General features: G+C 39.7%; 1 protein-coding gene across 1 annotated transcript in view; it reads right to left on the reverse strand.

Moving 5' to 3' along the window:
* The window catches only part of trpc5a (transient receptor potential cation channel, subfamily C, member 5a), a 64,814-nt gene that overhangs the window by 39,575 nt on the left and 3,351 nt on the right, over positions 1–21,888 (reverse strand). Inside the window, exons 3-7 of the mRNA XM_035675826.1 lie at positions 21,034–21,110; positions 18,404–18,520; positions 18,248–18,310; positions 17,526–17,663; positions 16,748–16,954 (exon numbers count right to left, since the gene is read on the reverse strand). Coding sequence (XP_035531719.1) covers positions 16,748–16,954; positions 17,526–17,663; positions 18,248–18,310; positions 18,404–18,520; positions 21,034–21,110 — 602 coding nt within the window. The remainder of the gene's footprint in view (positions 1–16,747; positions 16,955–17,525; positions 17,664–18,247; positions 18,311–18,403; positions 18,521–21,033; positions 21,111–21,888) is intronic.

A 21,888-nucleotide genomic window follows, 5' to 3' on the forward strand; every position in this document is an offset into this window, starting at 1 on the left:
TGTGTGTGTGTGTGTGTCTACGAAACAATGGAGTATTTGAGGAAAAGCGATCGACACAAATGATTTACGACGATAAGATAGAGAATAAAAACTGTTTGTGTGTGAACCCTTTTAATTGAGAACACATGTTGATAGATTAATTAAAGCAATAATTCATTTGGATTTGGTGAATAAAACATGAATGAAGGTAAATATATTATTCAGCTGCTGCTACGGATTACACACAATCCACACACACAAGTGCAAACAAATATGGTCACACACTTGAGTAGACACATGTCAGTGTACAGACCACACAATCCATGTATTATTGAGACCACTGTTAATGTATAATTCATCAGGACTGCAGGTATCACAGGCCCGCAGACAAAAAAAGACATTTAAATGATTCAAACGCACACAAACAAGCACCGCTCTCCCTCTCACGCACACACATTAATGTTTCAGGGGTTTTTTCGAGGGTTAAACGGAGGTTAAATGGTAAAAACGATTTAAGGCTTTTTTTTTTGCTAAACGTCCCCTTTAATCTGCAGGTCAGTCGGGAGAAGAGAGAGATGGAAACAACAAAAACAGCGAAACTGAAGAGAGACAGAAAGACAAAAAAAACAAAACATAAACGTCAATGTGATGTTCTTTCTTTCATTTTCAGAGGCTGGATGACTAAAAATGAAGGAAAAATGAGCTCCAGGAAAGAAATCTGTAAAGAAAGTATGACTTTGAAGACAAGTTTTGTTTTTATTTTTAGATTTCTGGGTGTGAAACGATCTCCATTTGTGCCGCTCTGCATCACAAAATGACATTTAAAAAAGACAATGTGCTTACTTTGCAAAAACACTTAACCAGTGAGTGAAGTTTGGAGGGTCTCAAGGTCTCTTGGTATCGATCACGAATAAGCGTGTTTTTCAAAATGGTGAACTTTGGACATTTGGACATGAAAAAGGTTTTTAACCCCTTTTAATATTTTATTATTAAAGGACCAGTACGTAGGACTTAGTGCCATCTAGAGGTATAGTTGCATATTACAACCCCCTCGCCTCACCCTCCTGTTAAAAAACATATAGGAGAAACTACGGTGGCTGTGAGACTCACAAAAAACACTCAACTCCCAATCTAGAGCCACTGTTTTTCCCTCCTGGGCTACTGTAGAAACATGGCGGACTCCAACTCTGCAACGATTCTTATTTTCAGGTGTTTATACACAAATGAGAACATACACCTGAATATTATATTAAAGTTTTGCCAATAGATCCTCCTACATCTTATATAATGTAAGATCTGTTCCCTTGTTGCTGTTTTACGTGTATCTGTGACTTGCTCTCTTTTTTGGGGATGTTTTCCCCCCACATTCCCCCGTCTGCTGTCCCTCAAAATAACTCCATGTACTCCCATACTTTTAATATCGCTTTCCTCTCCCTCGCCACCTCCCTTTGATTGCTGTCATTCATCAAAAATGTTGCACACACTTCACCCCTTCCGAACTTCCTGTTTGTGCTTTCTTCCTCTGTCTGTACTCCTGTAACTATTCTTCCTTCTTGTGTCGCTGACACAGTTCCTCACTCGCTTTCATCCTCACCTCTCGGTTCTGTCTGCACCGCTTACACAAAAATCCTCTACTCTATCCGTCTTTCTTCTCCATCATTCTCCGCTCAGGTTACGTACACAGAGAGGGAAGCAAAACAGTGCAAACCAGGGAAGATATATTCCACCGCCCCGCTGTTTGTGACTCACTCGTTCTTTTGCTGACTCTATTTCTGAGTTGGTTTCCTCTGTTCCACCTCTCCACCTCGCTCTGGTTTTTGTTTCTTCTCTCGTTGTTCATGTCTTTTTCCTCCACCTGCCATGTCAGCTCCATAACCACCAGTCTGTCTACCGCTCCATCCCTCTTTCATCCTCACCTTCCCGCTCTCTCCTACAGGTTTTATCCTCTGCTCTCTGTTTCATCTCGCGTTCCATCAAAAGAAACCTTGTAAAACGTTTAAAATGACACAAGAGTTTCCATCAGCTCCGCTGTGGCGAACACAGACACTTCCTGAATGTCAGAAATAAACACATCAGCAAGAAAGCCAGAGAGTATTTAGAGTATGGATCGGTGTTAGGGAAGCTGTTTGTTCTTTATTGTACTTTAGTGTCAGTGTTTATGCCTTTCTTACAGATAATAACAAATAAAATGGACTTTTATTGTACAGATAAACTGCAAACATTGTGGAGACTTACACATGGGAAACAAATAGCCTGTGTGAGTTATTATTTTATAAATTATGCACAATACTGCTTCATATTTCTGAATGCATACTGTGGCGATCTGAGTGAGGGGCTAAAGTATAATAAAACATTTTCAGTAAAACTTAGATCATTTCTAGGCTATTTGAATTCATATATTCCAGGTGTTTTCACATACATGGAAAGAAGCCAATTAGATTTGCAGAAAATTGGCTAAAATATTCTAAATCAGTCACTTTTTATGTGTTTCCATTGTTGTTGACACTTTTATCGGGGGAAGTTTAACCAGATTGTGCCCTGTTTTGTAATTCACAGCATTATAGATAAAACTCTCCATCTCCCTCTTCTCCTCCTCTGTTCTCTCGCTTCCGTTCCTCTGCAGCAGCAAAAGAGGAAAGTGAATAATTTGGGCAGGTTTGGAGAGCGTCCAAGCTCTCTCTCCCTCTCTCTCTCCATCAGCAGTGTTTTGGACAGATTAACACACACACACACACACACACAGACACACACACACACACACAAGCAACACTTAACAGTGCCAAGCAACACGGTGACGAGAAATTGATTTATGGTTTATTATTTAGCAACAATTAGCTCTCTCTCCATCCATCTCTTCCTCGCTCTCATCACTCCTTCACTCTTTGGATTGGCCTCAGTCACTTCATCTCGTCCTGTTATCGCTTTACTTCCTGTCCTTTATTTCCTTCCTTCTCTTCTTCAGTGTATATCTTACTTATAATACAATGATGTATGATTAAAACATTGTCATATTATAAAAACATCAAACATATCAGATGTCATTTACTGACTCGCTGACTTTTATAACATATGGGGGGTTTTGTGTGATGAAAGGTGTATGAATAAGAAACGCCAACAAAAGCAGTTTGTCTCCATTTAAACTCTTTCAGCAAAGACTTGATTCATCATCGCATCTTAGATTGTTCTCATTCTTCATTCTATTTGATTCATTTTCTTTGTTCTTTCCCATCAGTACGACGGCTCTTCAAGTCTCTAAACTGCCCACAAAAGAACGCACGCAAAGCTTTTAACAATGAAGAGAAATTACGTTTATTGGATTCATATCAATTAAATATGCGTAAATACAAGCTGGGTTGGAGACAACAGCGGTTCATTTGGTTCAGTTTGTCTATAAGGGACTTACATAAACATATTACTCATTACAATACTCTAAATATAGCTGATCAGACCAGAATTTTACTGTATTTTTAGCTGTGCAAATGATATCAGCAGGGGAGGTGGCCCAATGGGAGGGTGAGGGTCTGGGGGTGTATTTTCAGCAGCACAGACACTGATCATGGAAATATTATAGGAATACTACAGGCAGCAGGGTGTCTCTACGATCCTCTCGCTCTTCCACGACTATTGCTACTTGAAGCTGACACCGCTCTGTACAGTGTAAAGGCTACAATATAGAAGAGCACTGAGTATTTATAGTATATAGTGGAGAATATTATACAGATACCAGAGAGAAGACTGAGAGAAAAAAAGGCTCAGTTACAACTCCGTCTGCTACTTCAGCACCACGGACTGCGCCACACATTTATCAATACACAGATATCTGAGAGCCGAGGTCAGGGCCGAGGACTTCCTCAGTCAGATAAATGATCAATGAGCCAGGTACGCGAGACTAATATATTCAACTAAACAACCCCTCTGCCCTCTGGAGAGAGGGAGGTTAGCGAAAGGAGCTGGATTTCGGTCGTTTTGCTAACAAATGGGATGGGTTGGCCCCCACCCCCCCTCATATCGCCTGCTGAGTATCAATAAGGAAGGAGAAATGATTCAGTCCACATTTTCTTAACTGTGAGCCTAAAATCCAATTATTACAATCAAACATTAACTGCCACCATAACGTAAAACTAAGATTAAAATTACTATAATCTTTAAATTATATAGTACAGCTCCATCACAGGCACATCATTCTGCTTCAAAATCATCCACACTGACAGTGAGATACCGATATTGGGTCAATTCGATCAGAAGATTAGGATGAGGACAGGATCGGGCTAGCACCTGGTCCAGGGATCAGGTTATGATCTGGCCAAGACTGGGCGAGGATCAGGTTAGGAGTTACGACCCGGGCTGGACTGAGCCAGGATCAGGTTACAGTGCCCCTCCCTCTGGAAACTAACACATCATCCCATCTCCTAAAACCTTAAATCTTAAATCTGTGATCTATTACCATCTTTTTCCCTTTTTTTGTGTTTTTATACTTGTTGTGCAGTTATTGATATTGCCTTTGCTGTTTCTGTCTTTTTGTTCCCATGTAAAGTCCCTTTGAAAAGTAAAGCACCACATAAAATAAATGTATTACTATTATTACAATCAGGGTTTGTAGCGTCGTGTGTAAGTTGTAGTCCTCTATAAGGACTGTAGGCTGTGTGCAGTTACTTTAATTTAAGATCTTTTCTCTCATCTCTTAATCTCCATCACCACTCCTCTCTTTCTCTCTTTCAGCCGTTCGTCATTCACCTCTGACCCCCCTCGGGGCTGCATCCAGGTTTGATTCCCAGCTTCTCCAGAGAGAGTGTCATTGAGCCAAACACTGAACCCCTAACAGCTCCTGATGAGCAGCCTCTGCCATCCGTGTATGAACGGGTGAATGTTGGCATGCGTAGATTGGATGAATGCAGTACATTCACCATTTATCTGACCTTCACTGCTCCTTCCTCTCTTTTTCTCGTCTCTCCTCCTCTCTCACAAGGGATCTTCCAGGTTTCCATGCGGCTGATCATTAGAGCAGCCGACCCTGGGGTTATATTGCTGCAGCATGTACGTGTGTGTGTGTGTGTGTGTGTGTAGAGTTAAAAGCAGCTCATCTGTTTACCTCAGGAGTTTCAGTTTCACTCAATAAAACAGCATTTAGTGTGTCTATATCTGGTCGTATGTGTATGCATGTGTTTATCTTTGTCACTGCGCTCTTGCCTCTCTGCTAATAAACACAAATGATCCGTGCAGGCAATTCCCATTTAAATAGCAGCTTTAATTAATAGAGGTGTTTAGGATGGCAGAGCGTTAAAGGTTCAGTACGAATACTCTCAGCATGAACATACAATGTGGTCTAAATGTGGGACTGGGTTTGATTTCAAAAGACAGAAATTGAAGGGCTCCACAGGATCTAACAGCAGAGGTCTGCACACACTGACCCGAGACAAATCTGAGACCTGAACCGGACCCGGACTCCCTGCTACACTTCAATTATTCCTTTTTTCCTTTGGACACACACACACACAGGCTTCTCACAGACGGAGAAAAATAACAAATCTGGCAACAATCCTGAGTAATAATATGTGGAAAAAACTCCTCTGCTTTTCCTTCCTCTCCTCCCTCCCTCTTTACTCAATCCACACCTCTTCTGCTCTTTCTCTTCCACCCGTTCACACTTTTTCTCTCCTGCTATGTTTTATTTATCAGAACAACCCCGAATGCACCGCAGAGGTGTTGAGAAAGGTATCCGCCACTTTCCCACACCTCTCTGCCAGCCAGCTGGACACTGTTCATAACTTCCTGTTCGTCAAACAGCCAATCAGAGAGTTATTTTGGGTTTAAAGGCTCTCGGCATGATGGGTAATTTACCCATTAAGTTGGAAGCACTGAGTTGAAACCCAAATACTTTTGCGTTACGTAAGTCCTCACACTTCAAAACTACCCCTCCCTTTTTCCCTCACCTCTCTCCCTCCCTCTCTCCCTCTCTCTGTCTCTTTCTGTTTAGGAAAGGTTGAAAGTCGGATCAATAAACATGACCACATCTACTGGGAGAGGAGACCAGAAAGGAGGAGTGAGAGAATAAGAGGGAAAAAAATTAGGGGAATGGAGAGGGGAAGACAGGAAAACCAGAGAAGAAGGATATATGAAATAGGAGGAAAAGAGAGGAAAGGAATGACATGAAGGAGGAAAGAAAATAAGGGAAGGAGGACAGTTGAGGAAACATGGGGTGAGGACAGGAAATGAGGAGAAGAGAGTAGAGGACGAGAGGACAAAAGAGAGAACAGAAGAGGAGAAGAGAGGACAGGGGTGGGATCCAGGAAAGAAGATGAAACAAGGAAGGGAAGAAGGAGAAGTGGAAACAAAAAAAGGAGAAGAGATAAGAGGAGAGGACGTAGTAGGTTTAAGGAGAAGGAGGAAAAGATATAATAAGGAAATGGAGGACTTGAAGAACGGAGGACAAGTCAAATGGATGACCAGGTTTCCCAGGAGACAGAGACACAAGGTTAAAAAGGCAGAATGGAGAGAGAGAAGCAGAGAATGAGAGGATGAGGAAGGAGGAGACAGAGCCAGAGAGGAGTGTATTGAATGCTGAGTTGGACTGTTGGTGTGTGTGTGTGTGTATGTGTGCGTTTCTTTGTGTGTGCGTGTGTGTGCGTGTGTGTGTGTGTCTGGCAGCATGTATTGATCCCACAGAGACATAGAGAGTATATTGGAGATGTAATTTGCATTGATCACATTGGAGAATGCTGACACAGTCACACACACACGTATGTTCGTTATTAGATCAAACACACGTGGACACAGTGTCATGTTCAATAGAGTGTTGTCAGGTATAACACCCCTCCGGCGGCCATGTTGGAGGAAAAAAAAAACTTTTTTGTCTGCATTCAACAAGAAAACTGTTCTAAAAATTCCACGTCTCAATATTCGCTATGGTAGCAAAACTGTGGTTCAACTTTTGCTAACGTTGGCTAAGCTATCTGCAAACTGTGCTTGTGGTCGCTGCATATGTACATATGGTTCATGCTGGGTTGTGAGGGGTTACTTTAAAAATGTAATCTGATACAGTTACTAATTACCTGTTTAGAGATGCAGTCAGTAACCTAATACGTATCACAATATTAAAGTAAAATAACTTGATTACGCTGTTACTTTTGGTTTACCTCAATACCAAATATGAAGAAAAACATAAATACAAGAGGAAAGGAATTTCAAGTGGTATCATGTGTACTTATGTGTGACACCAGAACAACGTAACCTTAGAAAACCTGAAGATTGTTATTATCAGAAATGTGTCCTGTGCTCAGCGTATTAAAGACCATTTCCCCAGCTGTAACTGATTATAGTTACCCTTTTTTTGTATCCTGATTATGTAACTCTCTGACATGTAATCCATTACTCCCGAAGCCTGACAGTGTGTCTCCTTACAGATGTGATGCACATATAAATCACTCAATCATACACCACCTCAGACTGCATCAAGATGTCTTAAACCATTCTGAATCAAACACAGTGTTTTCCCCCCAGAGCTGCTGAAGGAAGTGCTGAGAGTTGCACATGTGCGGTACCGATCTGGCACTGAGGTACGGATCGGGTACTGAGACAAGGCCGCAGGCACAGTGCTGCTTTAAACTTAATGCTAGTGTCAGCATGCTCACAATGACAATGCTAACAATGTTATGGTTTGGCAGGTGTGAGGTTCAACATGTCTACAATCTTACAGCGTGTCTCAAACCAACCACACATTGAAGTCTGAGGAGGAATCTGAGTGCATTCAAGTGGCAAAAATAAAGTATAGGCTATTCAAACCAGACAGAATGAACACTAAATACATCCCGTTTGTGAGCGTGCTGTTGATGCACACTATTCTCCCACAGTGCACTGCACAAAGGAAATGGAAGAGCTGCTCTCGGCTGGAACAATTAAAATAAATTGTGGGTGGTTGTAGTACGGCTCTGGAAATATCTTCGAAGCTAAAAAAAAGTGTTTGACATCTAGTCAAGTTTTAGTTTGACTGACAGCCGACACAGATTGTAATTTCCTGTTAGTAGGAAAGTAAAGTATGTTGATATTTTTGTCAATTAGCAGTATGGCCATTAGGCTGTAACATCGCTAATTAGCAGTGTCCTCTGGTTTGCAGCGTTTTAGTCATAAAATCAGTTATTTTAGACTTGTTCGAGACGTTTTCTGGAAAGATATTTTAGTATTTGAAGACAAACTGTTGAGAAACCTCACTACTTAACGACCAAAACGACACAAAATCTATTTGTTATTCATGTTTTTTGAGAGTTCAAGTATCAATCAGCAGTATTAAAACACAAATGTTCTTTATAATATGAAACATTAGTCCACACAATTACTATATATTATTAGATTATACTAATATTGCATTAATGTGTGAACGTGTATACGTATGCACACAGCTCGGTGTGTATGTTAGCGAACACAGTGTGATTTCCTGGAGGAAAAATAAAGAGACAACAACGGCAGGTCTCGGTTTCCTATCACACACACACGCACACACACACCACACATGCACACACACACAGTCACAGCATTATATAATTTGCTCTAAAAGCCTAGTGTTGGTGAAACATTGTGGCGTCTCTTAGTGTGTGACACCTCGACCTCCATCATACAGAACACACACACATTTAAATGCAGAATGAACACACACACACACACTATAGACGACACATGAAGGAACACAGCAGAGAGCTGAGAGGAGGTTATCCAGAGTGACAAACAGAGCAGATACCAGAGATACCAAAGAAAGAGAGAGGCGTCAAAGGGGTAAAAACACATCCAACGAGTCAGCAAGAAAAAGAAGAGCAGAGAGAGAAGGAAAAGACAAAAAGGAAAGAGGTACGAGATGAGAGGGATAAAAGGAGGCGAAGATGTAATATTAACGGAGAGAGTGATGTAGGGGAAAGAAAGACGGAGAGCGAGAGAGAGAAAGGGTGACAGCCAAGGTAAAGAATGTGACAGGAAGCGAGAGAGAGAGAGAGAGAAAGAGGGAAAGAGGGTGCAGTACGTGGAAGGCTTACATAAGTGTCCTGGCAGTGTGCGTCAACTGTCTCCCGAGACTGACACACACACACACACACGCACGCACATACAAATTAAAAGATAAAATTTTTCAGAAATGCAAGACGAAAAGGACAAATAACACACACACGCCAAGAAACATCTGCACACACAAATACACACACACACACACTCAGAGGGCATCTGGAGAGGCTAATGTGGCATCTGTTTGTTTGTCAACATCTGTCGTCGTCATGGCGCCCAGGGGCCAGTGATCCTGCCTGCATCCTTTATAACTACATGTCTCTCGCAGTGCATTTGTCTGTCTCCAGTGTCATATCTTTTGCGTGACACAGCGATAGCGGGAGACGTCTGCATCTTCGTTACGTGAGCGCACACATAATGAAACCACGTGTTGGTTCACGTTGCACGGGGAGAATCAGAGAGCGTTTAAAGGACCCAGATTGAGGTCTGAAACGGACAGCGGTGGATCGTAACTGACTTAAGCACAAATATGAGCTACTTGTACGTTACTTAAACCTGAAATTCCACCGGGCATTGGCTTCAGGATGTCGCTGTTCGGCTCTGTGATCCACACGTCTTTGAATCTCCCTGAGAGCATTTTGAGCATCTTCAGAGCGTGTTGCCTGCCTGACGTTGTTTACTTGTGTACTTTGTCCCTAAAAAGTATACAAAACAGTGTCTGTTTCTGCTTCAAATCTCCTCTGACTGACTAACGTCTGGCCTGGTGCATCTCGAGCACCGTCTAGAACGGGCGCGATCAGCTCCAGCAGCCACAGCCCTGTGTCCGTTGGGATTTACTCCACTACATTTCAGAAGGAGCTTTATTTACTAGTTGCTAATTAAAGGGATTAGTTTGGGTTTTTTGAAGTGGGGTTGTATGAGGTGCTTATCCAGTGTGCCCCCCAATCTGGAGAAGCAGACAGGAGGCCCGGCAGGGAGGCAGCACATTTCCTCAGCTCATTCAGTATCCATCTGCAAATGAAGTTGTCCTCTGGCTTCCACACTGAACGGCATTCCATCGTCTTCAACTATCCCTTCAAGATTTTTGCATAAAATAACTTTTACAAAATACAATGTTTTGTTTTATATAATACAACCCTACTACCACTCACTGCTTTTGCCCTTCATCCTGCCCACTTATCTTTCCTCTCACGTCTTCTCGTCCATCTTGGTCCAGTGAAATCATCACATCACTGTACCACAGTCATTCCTTACCTACTACATGATTCTCTCTTTGTATCACTCCACCTTATTTTTTGTTGTCATCTGTCTCTCTTTTCTAAAAATCCATTAACTCCCCCACTCTCTTTTCTCTCTGTCTTACTCTTCCCATCGCCCCCCCCCTTCTGTCTCTCACTTTAACAAACACTTCACAATATGTCAGATTTTTGCTGACAGCTGTCTCTCTCTCTTTCATTCTCTGCATTTTATTTCCATTGTGTGTCCTCCTCCATCTCTGTCCATCTTTCGCTTTCCCTCCAAGCGTCTGTTTCTGTCAGTTCAGGGACTTTTACTGGCATGAGAGCTTATGTGAGACAGTTCTGCCAAACAAGGTTCACATTTGTCGAGGCAGCTGCAGTCTGCAGACTTTAAGACTGTGTGAGAATTTTAATGCAACCAAGATTTCAATGTGTTTACGAAGGAAAATGGTTGTTTACTGAATTTTATAGTGGTGGTAAGAATGTTTACTCGAGTATTGTTGCTATACTTCTACTCCACTACAATTCAGAGGCAAATACTGTACTTTTTACCCCAATACATGTATTTGATAACTTAAGTTGCTTTGCAAATTCAGATTAATAATACAAAATCTACAAATAAATCACAGTGTATGATTATATACTTATTATAAGGACTTTATTAATCCTTGGGGGGAAATTCACAGACACTGTTAACAAATAAATAATCATAATCGAGAATTATAATTCTGAAACAGGCCATTTTGCATAATAAGTACTTTTACTTTTGGTACTTTATGCATATTTTGATACTATACTTTTACTTAAATCCCTACTTTCATTCTGTGTTGATTCTGTTGCGCCCTGTGGACAGCGGTAGTGTTTCCACCGACTCATTTCATTGATTTCAAGGGGAATCGAAGCCTGGCAGACATTAAGACTCACTACATAGATATAGCCAACCATCTCACTGATGGTCATATAGAGCAGCTGTTGCCAACCATTTCCTTAAGTGACATATTTTATGGATATTTCATATAATATTCAAAACTGTACGATGAAACCAAACAGTGTAAAACGAGTGATTTTGATGAACTTTGAGCAGATTATTTCCTTTTTAGGGAACTTTTTATACATTTCTCTGTCTGTTTTATGTATTTTTTAAATAAGTTTCAACAATCATACAAACTTAATAGGATTTTCTTCACAGAAGTCAACAAAATACTTACTATACTTATTAAAATATTACCATACGACAACAAATAGTTGATATCCAGTTAAAAAAATATTAGGTTAGAATATATTAAACATAGTTCTGGGTAATACTTTCTGAGTACTGATTGAATTGTGTCTGTAGCATTGAGTATTGAAAGCTGTTAAGTATGAAAATATGGAAAAAGTTCTTACTTTTCTTTACGTCTTTGACCAGATTTTTCTACATTTGAATGATAGTTTAGTCAAATCTATATCATATATTTAGGCAATGTTTGTGTACAGCTATTTTAAGTTAACATTAACTTCATTTAGTTAAATATAAAGAAAATACTCCTGGTGCTGCAAGTTCTGTATCATGTTTGCAGTGGGAGCAGAACATTCACACAATATGCAGCCCTTATTATGCAGAACTAAATAATTCAATACAGTAACATAAAAATGGTTGTTTAAATGACACAATATATTATTCCCAGCACAAAGAACATGTAGTATCTCACCCATCTTTCTCTCTCCAACCCTTCTCTCGCTTCTCAACAATTTAAGAAGCCTTATTAAGAACTGACAGCTCTCTCTCTTTCTCTCCCTCCCTGCTTCCATTTCTGTTGCTTTTAAACTCCTCACATCTTCTCATGACTCTCCTTATTTCCTCCTTCTCTCTCCCCTTGGTCTAAATTTGAGAATGTGTCTTATTTTACGAGAGTCACTGATGCAGTCTCCGGGAACGCCACGGGATGTTTTGACTTTCTACTTTCTGTACGGGGTCTTGCTCAAAAGGACTGCTCTGCCAGAGCTGCAGCCAATTATACCTCCTCAGCAAGGTGTAGTAGACGGCAGCCCACTTCCTCCGAACTTATGTGAATCATACTGCACGAAAGCATGACAGATGTTTAATTAGCGTATTACTGTCTAAGGTGCAGAATATGACCGATTGCTTGGATAATAATGAGATTAGCACCAGAGGATTATTGGGATCAGATACTTTTTCCAACATTTTACAGAAGCTTAAACTACATTTGCTACAACTGTGACTCCTACAAGTTATGTGTACATACTAAACATTTGTTTTGCCCATTATGGGAAACGTAACTGATGGCTGGATTATGTTCCCAGGAATATGAATGTGCCAGATACGCAAATTAACATTTCCGCATTATGTTGACAAAAGGACTAAATCTGAGCTGCATTATGTTTCTCTCAATATGTTTTTGTTGCTGCAAATTAGCAGAATATAGGAGACAGGGGTCCCTATTAACACCATGAGACCCCTTAAGCTTGTATCCATGATGTTTTAATTTAATAAAATCCTTTATAAATCCATCCGTGCAGTGAACAATCCTAAAATATACAAACCAGGAAATTCACAGTTGGGTTGCAGCTTTCCTGGTCAACAATAACAGTCTGTTCAAAACACTCAAAAATTCAATATAATCCCAGTATGAAACTAACTAGAACCCATTGCAATGACTTATTCAAAAACATAGCAAGCTTCAGCACTGGATGACAACAAGGGGTAACTGAACCACTTGTAAGTCACTGCTGACCTTCATTGTGGAGTTTTTTTTTAAAATCCTGACTCTGGTAACTAACTAACTAATTAACTTATTAATCGATATAGAAATAGAAATGTAGTCAAAAGTTTGTCATTGACATCATTTAACATCTCATAATGCAATGATTTGCTGCTCTTGTCTGTTTTTTATAATTATTTAAAGTGCTTTAGACTATATGTCAAAAAAAAGAAGCAATTTAATTTAAATTGTTGGAAGTAAGTAAAAAGGAAAAACAACAATTCATCACCTTTAAGAAGCAAAAAAAATGAAATGATTCAAAGTTGAATGATCATATCAGCTCTACTTGTACATTGTCATGTTTTGTGATCTTAATTTGTAAAACATTTGTACCTTGAGTTGTGAAACAGCCTAGTTGCAATGGAGTAAAAAGTACAATATTTCCTTTTGAATGGTAGTGGAGTAGAAGTATGTATATATATATAACAAACACCTGCTGCACTCTTTGTGTTACTGTGACGTGTGACAGAACATCTTAAAAAGATGTTCAAATGTGTTCAAAGACAACCAGGACATTGAGGTTGGTTTGGTATACAGGTACGAAGTGTAAAAGTACTGTGAACATCGACATAAAAAACACACAACAGATAAATACTTAAGTCACTGGGGGCAATTGTTCCACCGTCACGAACTGTGAGCAGTGATAGAAAATGTTCTGGTCAATGAGGAGTTGATGTTTTAGCTGCACATTGAATTATCCATTTAAAGCTCTTTTTTTTTTTGTTTATTCTCAATTTATATGCTAATTTCTTCAGTCATCTCTCCCTCTACCACTTCCTCTGCCTTTTACTAAGCCTGCATTATGTATTAAATCATCACCTCTGTCACTACTACACAAGGGCAAGTAAGCAGTTTTTATCACGTCCCATTCACCTCAATGTTCTTCACCACAACTACTCAGCGCAGACAACCTTTAATGCTCCATCTATCCTTCGCTTTCCCTCCTTCCCTCACCTTTGTTTCGGACATAAATTTCCTACTAAGTCTTAACCTAAGTCACCACTCCTGCCTTACCTCCATCCTCCTAAATCCTTTAGTCTGGAAAAGCACTTAACTTCCACCAGTCTTCCCTCTCATACATCCCTCCATCATTTTTGTCTTTTGCTGCGTCACCATACCTCCAAAGGTGAAAAAGTCATTCACTCCTTGTGTTCTCTGTGTTCATCATATCCCTCTGTCTGTCCCTCCATCATCTGAAAAGCCTCCAAAGCACATGTGTGCTATCCAAAAGTGTCCTGATGTTTAGTCAGTTTACAGATTAACCGTTGTCTGTCTAACCTTTAACTTCTTTGGACTGGTTGGACATTTGTTTGTTTGTTCCAAAAAGTTATATAAGATGCTCAAGATGCTCAAGTGTGAAAACATTTAGGAGAATATATTATCAGAAATGGAATATTATATTCTTGGTATGTTTTCATTAGTGTATAATCACCTGAAAATGAGAGTTTTTGTCAACAGAGGGAGCGGGTCCTCTTCAGCAGCCGGCCATGGGTTGAACCACCATTGTTGTCTACAGGTTTAGGCCAAAAACCGTACAAAACCAAAACTGGCCTCTAACACTTGGGAAGGCGAGCAGTATCAAATAGTTGGAATCTAAAAGTTCACCACTAGATGAATCTCACACACTGGCCCTTTAAGTATGTCAGCTTATTAGCATGCATGATTTAACACGTGACTTTAGCCGATGTTAACATGCTTAAAATGTCAGCACGTTAAGATGTAACATTCAGCATTTTTGGATAAATTATATTGCTTTTATTTAGGCAATTTAATAAATTTAATTTAAAGTTTTTATTTCTCAAAGCAAAATATCCCAAAAATCACTTTGCTATCAATATGGGAACTCCAGCACTAGTTAGAGAACTCTATATGTGCACTTTACATGCAAGACAGTTGTATGCTTGTTTTTAGATTTTAAGATTATTTTGCCCCTGGATGATACGCAGTGTAGCCTTTTGTCTATTGTATTTCTGCGGTTTGTGCCTGCATGTCTATCTGACTCTTTCAATATCCATTTTTAATCTCTACCCGGGGAATGAAAACACGTCACCGGTACATCTAGTATTCCTTCTATCTACCTTCCCTCTTCAGATCTTTACCTGTGTCACCTCCTCCTCCTCCAAGAGAGAGAGAGAGAGAGCACTTCACTTCCTGCTCATATCTCCCCGTCTCCCTCAATCCATCTACATATCATCCTGTGGCTGCTGTCATCCCTCCTCTCCTCCTCTCGCTCTGTCCTTTCACATCGGTCTGGCAGTAGCCCTCTGTTGCAGAAAGCTGCAAACAGCAGGGAACCGACAGGCAGACGGACAGACGGAGACGGAGATCGCCTTGGGGTTTTCTAACTTCTTTCTCTCTCCTCTTTCTCTAACTCGTATCCATCAAATCTCATCTCTTCTGCGTCTTTGTGCTTGCCTTGATCCCTTCCAGCTCTCCATTTCTTCTCTCTTTCTGTGCCATTAAATCTTCTCTTTCGCATTTGCTCGCCTTTGTATCCGTCTCACAGTTGCTTCGGTCATTATCTCACTCAGTCCATATGCTTTCCTCTCTGCTCATTTATCCTCCCTCCTCCCCCCGGCCCCCGCTAATCACCTACCCAAAAAGCCCTTTCCTCTCCACTGTTTTCCACTTCTTTCTGTGCTATGCGTAAAATCCTCTTGCACTCTCACTTTCCCCGACAAGCCCCACGAGGAAATAACAAAGTCTCTCAATTCCTCAAGACAAGGAAATGTACTGCGTTGTTGTGTGTGTGTGTGTTTTGATAGATGTAAGTAGGGCAGAGGGTTCTTGTCCATTATCATGAAATAGCCACATACAGAAAAATGATACAGATCTAAACATGGCCCTTTACTAGTGACATTGTGACATATTGCCTATGATTACTGAAAACAAATTGCATTTTTTTCATTATAAAGATGTAATCACGTAATTCTTGACTATGTAACTATAATCTAATTACACAAGTAATCTGGGTTTATTATAGTTACTTATTTGCTGTAATCTGATTTTGTAAACCTGATTATATGTAATCAATTACTACCCAACACTGTATATATGGACATATTGTAGTAATGTTCACCATAAGTTAGCATAACATACTTAACTTTATATACACAACTTTCTATAGGCCTGTACTGTCTGTAACATCTGAATATGTACACAAGTTAACATTGTCAATGAGGATGTTGAAATGCAATGTTTAAGTATGCAGTGTTAGCTTTTTAGCATGTATTGACGTTAAGATATGTACCTATGGATATTTAGTTTAGATTAGATTAGATTATATGTTTGTTATTGTTCCCAAAAGGAAGTTCAATTTACTCAGTACCAACAGACAAACAGAAATAAATAAATTCAACTAACATGCTAAGTTAAAGCACTAAATGTCAAAGTTGTCGCAATATTTCACTCCGATCCACCAAAGTGTTGTAGCCTACTGACAGTTCAACAATGCCATCCCTAGAGCCATGCTGAAAGTGTGGCTATAAATAAATATAATGACTATGTCTACTCTGTCTGCTGCTATTTGATAACCAACCTTGACACCAGTGAGGGTGCACATACATAAATAATACAAACTACATATGCGAGCACACATACGTAGCCTACTATACTCTCACAGTTCGCAGTTATATATTCAGACACTCTGCTGTCAGGTGAACCAGCTTGCTCCTTAAAAATGACAACTCTAAGTAACTACGGAAACAATTCAGCTGGATGATGGCTTGTTTGAGAGAAGTTCGCAAAAAGATCAGCCTACTAAAATGTCACTTCTCTCCTTCCTACCTCTTTTTGGTGGTATTTGATGGCCAGTTTGAGCTTGGCCAGGTCGTGGCACTGTCTGGGGTCCAGTTCCTCGCTCTGGTCGTTGTCTCTGTGGTTCAGGATGGTTTCCAGCTCTCTAGAGCTCCTGGCCTGGTCCAGAAGGTCTTTGGCAAAGCGTTTGCACTGCTGCGATAGCTCCTCGTACTCCTGGCGAAACTCATTCTCCACCTGAGGAGTAAAAATTTTTTCTTGTTACCCAAGATTTCTTAGCTTAAAGGAATTATTACAGTTTATCATAAGGTGTGAGGATTTTTGTGATTAAATTGCTAGATCTTACAGCAAATGAAAAGAGAATGTACACAATAAAATAAAGGTAAACAGTAATTTATAATAGAACAAGTGCAGGAAACACTTGAGGCAAAGAAGTAACATAAATTATATTTGATGCTTGCTGCTTCCACAGCAGTTTTAACAGCTCATCAAGTTTAGGATGTGGCATCCCTCCAGTAGGGTTCACTTGGGTGCTCGGAGAATCGATGCCAAGGAGGACTGAGGCTGCCCTGGAGGCTCCTGATGGACCAGCTTTTTATTGTGACACTTTAAACTGGTGTGCCGTTTAATTAGACAGTAAGCTGTATATTGTGGAAATAAAAAACTGGCAGAAATCATGGAGCCAATCATTCCCTGGTCCAAATACTTCATTGACAAGTCAGTGTGCAGCAGACTGAACCTTCTGGTGCAAACAATTCCTTTTTCCTTTTCCAGTAAACACTCAACCAGAAGGCATCAATGTCGATACCTTGCTGAGCTCTTTGAGTTCCCAGCCCAGTCTGAAGGCTGTGAGGATGGGATCTTCACTGGACAGCGCGATGAGGGATGGCGAGGCCAGAGCCTTGTAGATGTTGAGTCGAGACCGTGAATGCCGAAGACTGTCGACCTACAGAAGGAGAACAAAGAGGGATAAAGAGAATAAAGAAAACCATATTGTACCATAATCAGTCAATCAGTCGATCTTAGAAATAGTTTACAAACCCTGTTTGAGTCTTTGCTGTATACTCACAGTATTTACTTAAAGCTTATATATATATATATGGGATATAGATATAGTATATAGTGTCCTCAGCAAAGAATGTCAATGAAGAAATAATTTTCCAGGACTATTCCAGGACATATGACACAGCACTTGCTCACAAATGGTCATAACTTACGAGTAGGCATCGTATTTGCGCATTCCTTTTTTAATGACGCAAGGTTCATGATGAAGTGACACAACAGGTGGTCAACGTTTATGGGACACTCGCTAGCTATTACATGGTTATTTAATCATTTTAATCAATGTCTCTGCAGGCTTTTTACAGCCTGTCTGCTCAAGCGACTGAAACAGCGCTTTTTCCTCCTCATCTACATTGGTGAATTGAGGATTTATTTCGACCAAAGCAGAGCTGGTGATTGTTGGAACAGCGGAAAGACTAACAAAGACAGTTAATGGATTACCAGATTAACATAAAAATAATTACTTACCTCTGAACTGGACACACACTCAACACAGTCACATCGTATCTGGTGTGGTCTGGGAATGGTGACCTATAGAGAACAGCAACCAAACAGAGGATAAATCATCATATCTAAGCAATGATTGAATATTTAGCTGTTTCAAAAAGAAACTTGTGTCTTCACCTTCCGCTGGACGAGGAGCTTGATGATCTCGTAGTTGTTGGTGTGAGCAGCGAGCATGATGGGAGTTATGTCTGGGGTAAATTCTGAAAACTGACTGTCCATCATCAGAGAGGGAACCTGGAAAGGAAGAAAGAACAAAAAAAAGTAGCAGTTAAAACAGAGAAATAACTAAAACCCGAAACTCTAATGAGCTTTTATTGTGCAATTAAAAAGCCACGATTCAGCACTGTTGCGTAAGGGGAACAACTCAAAGCAAAAGACAAATTGGCCAAATGATGAATCAAATTAAACTGACTTGAATCAGATTAAAACTAATTAAATTAACGTAATGCATTCGACAAAAGAAGTTTCCTGCCCGACGACGCTGCAGAGGTACATTTATTTTAAAATCACATCCTCTACAGAACTCATTATATCCCTCATTGACACAACTCTGAACAGCTGCTGTGGTTTGAAAGAAAAAAGAGAGTGAAAGAGCGTTTTATTACTGAGCGACAACCAGGTGGTCTGCCATTATGGGCGGATGGGAAAGAGAGGATAATGGATATACTATGATAAGAGAGTTTAAAGGTCCAAAGCAGTAGTTGCGCTTGTTTGAGCCCATTTACAATAAATGGTACCGAAGAGCAGACTGTTCTCCAAACCATGTGATATTTAGATCCATTTTCCATGTTTTCCATGCAGCCATTAGTTCCCACACAATACAAATATATATTAGCACACTCTTGACACTTACAGTATGTCATCCATATTCCAATAAATAGAAACCAATGAAATGGAAGGATTTACCGAAAATGTCAAAACTAACACTTCAACAAGTCCAGTTAAAAACAATAATAATATAAAATATAATATAATTGTTACATACAGCAGTAGGTGCTTTTGCCTTTCACTTGATTTCAATATTTAAGAGGTCATAAGAGATAAAGCTACAGTGTTGTGAAAACAATAGGCCCTCAGATGTATCTTGCAACCTTAGAGGGGTCCTAAACCCCAGTTTGGGAAACTCACTCCTAAATATATATAATTCTCACTGTTAAAAGAATACTTTTGGGAAATATGCTTATTAATTTTCTTGCCGAGGGTTAGGTAAGAAGATTAATGCCACTCTCATGTCTGTATGGTTAATATGAAGCTACATCCAGCAGCCAGTTAGCTTAGCTTAGCACAAAGAGTGGAAACAGAGGGACACAGCTAGCCTGGCTCTGTCCAAAGTTAACAAGGTCCTCCTGCCAGCCCCTCTAAAGCACACAGATTGTATCTCATTTGTTTAATCCAAACCTAAACCAGTGTAAATAGGACAATTTTGGGGTTTAATGGGGTTATGTCTGGATTATTTCTCTGCTTGTTGCCTGGCAACCTCACAGAGACTGCAGCCATATGTGATGTACTGGAGGAGGAGATCATTTCTCTCTTAATTATCTACATTTTGGATAAACTCCTAATTAAAATACAAGAGATATTCGATGTTGCATTCGATGCTGTCGAATGCAACAATTCAACAACAACACAAACTGCAATGTCAGTAATTTCTAACTTGAGAAGTAAATAAGATTGCAGTAAAAAAATAAGACTTAACCTTTTCTATTTAGCATTTAGAAGTATATGAATATTTATTAAAGTAAATTAAAGTGTTTATTAATACAGTTTTTAATCATCAGTGAAGACAAAATGTATATTACAACTCTGTTTAGCTACACTGTTAACAGCCACCAGGTTTTTACACTATACTATCTCACAATAAACTACTGTAATGACGTTTTTGCAATGCATCACAGGTAATTATTTGATAATAACAGGCAGATGTTGTGAATTATCACAATATATTGTAATTTCACATCAAAATACTGTAATAAGTCATGTAATATTATGACTAGTTACTGTAGAAACAATACCTTACTGTGATTTTCATCCATATTACTGTAAATTAATAATAAGATACTGTGAATTTACTGCAATTATTAGCTCGTAATTTACTGTAAAAAGTAAAATTATTATATTTCACAGTGTATATTGTCATTTATTATCTGTTCATACACCAGTTTACACTTATCATAGTTGTAGTTATTGACAAATATGTTCATAAACACAATATAGTGTGTTATAAACTATTTATTAAAATGTTTATATACTGCTTATAAATTCTAAATATGCGACCAGATCCTACGATACCGCCACACACACGCACACACACAGACACACTCCAAGACATCAGAGGAAGGAGTGAGAGGAGCAGGCTTGAGGAAGCGAGGAAGAGGAGGGAATAAGGGAGAAGGGAGGAGTGGAGAGAACACGTGTGGACTCTCTTTCATCTCTCAGAGGGAGAATGAAGCAGAGTGCTTCTCTTCATCCTTCTTATCTTAACTCCACTCTCTGTACCTCCTCCTCTGTCTTTCACTCCTCTCACCTCCTTCGCCTCCTTTTTTTCCACCTTTCCGTCTCCCCCCCACGACTCCGTCTATCGTCTGCTCCTCGTCTGACCCCCTGCCATCTTTGTTTTTCTACCTGCTTCCTTTCCTCATATCTCTCTCTCCTCCTTTCTTGTCCTCTTCTGATCCACTCCCTCCTCCTCTTTCTCTCCTCTCTGCTGCCAAAACCTTTTTTCCTCATCTGATCTCTCTACTTCTAACTCCCTCTCTTTTTTTTCCCCCTCCTCCTGGCGTGATAAGGAGTGTGAGAACAGCTGCCACGGGCTCGGCATCACACGCTGATTAAAGAGACAGGGAGAGAACACACACTCAGGTAAATATGAACAAACTCAAGTCAAATACACTCTAACATACTTATCTACATACTGTACAACAGTGTTTATTCGTCTGAAAAGTGATTATTCATGCATTAAATCTTCCTGTGTCTCCTGCTGCCACTGTTGAGAACTGTTCAGAATACAATCCCACAAGGACCGATCCATATTAGAGAACTAACACCTAAAACATTAAACTTTATATCAGAGGTCTTCCACCAAACTCTAACTCCACATGCATGACTTTACACCAAGTGGACCAACTCGGTCCAAACTGTTCCACTGATAATCAGACCTGACCCCAACTGGAGTCTTAAGCCTTAAACAGTTCAACAGTTTGTGAAATACATATATTTATTCACCTTTCTGTAACTTCCTGGAGTCTCTGTGCCGCACTCTGTAACAGTAAAATAGTAAACCGCCGTTCTTGCTAAGGTTGTCAAAACTATCAATATTTCAATACTTTTTCAATACCAAAATCATATGTTAAATAACAATGAAAGTACTAAAGCTAAATTAAAAACACAGATTTTCCACCCAAGGCTGCACAGATGAAACAACGAGGAAGAAAATCAACTGGTCTTCAATTAATAATGTTAATTACTATTAACATATGTTCAGTGACTTTTTCTGCACCAACACAAAATATTTGCTGTTAATTATTATTTCATTTTGTGTGTCTAGGACTTGTTTCGTTGTTTTTTTTTACTAGTATTGTTTCAAAATTCTGTTTGTTTTTTTT

The sequence above is a fragment of the Morone saxatilis genome, unplaced genomic scaffold, assembly GCF_004916995.1.
Source record: "Morone saxatilis isolate NCDOM2014 unplaced genomic scaffold, NCSU_SB_2.0 Contig4, whole genome shotgun sequence".
Lineage (NCBI taxonomy): Eukaryota > Metazoa > Chordata > Actinopteri > Moronidae > Morone > Morone saxatilis.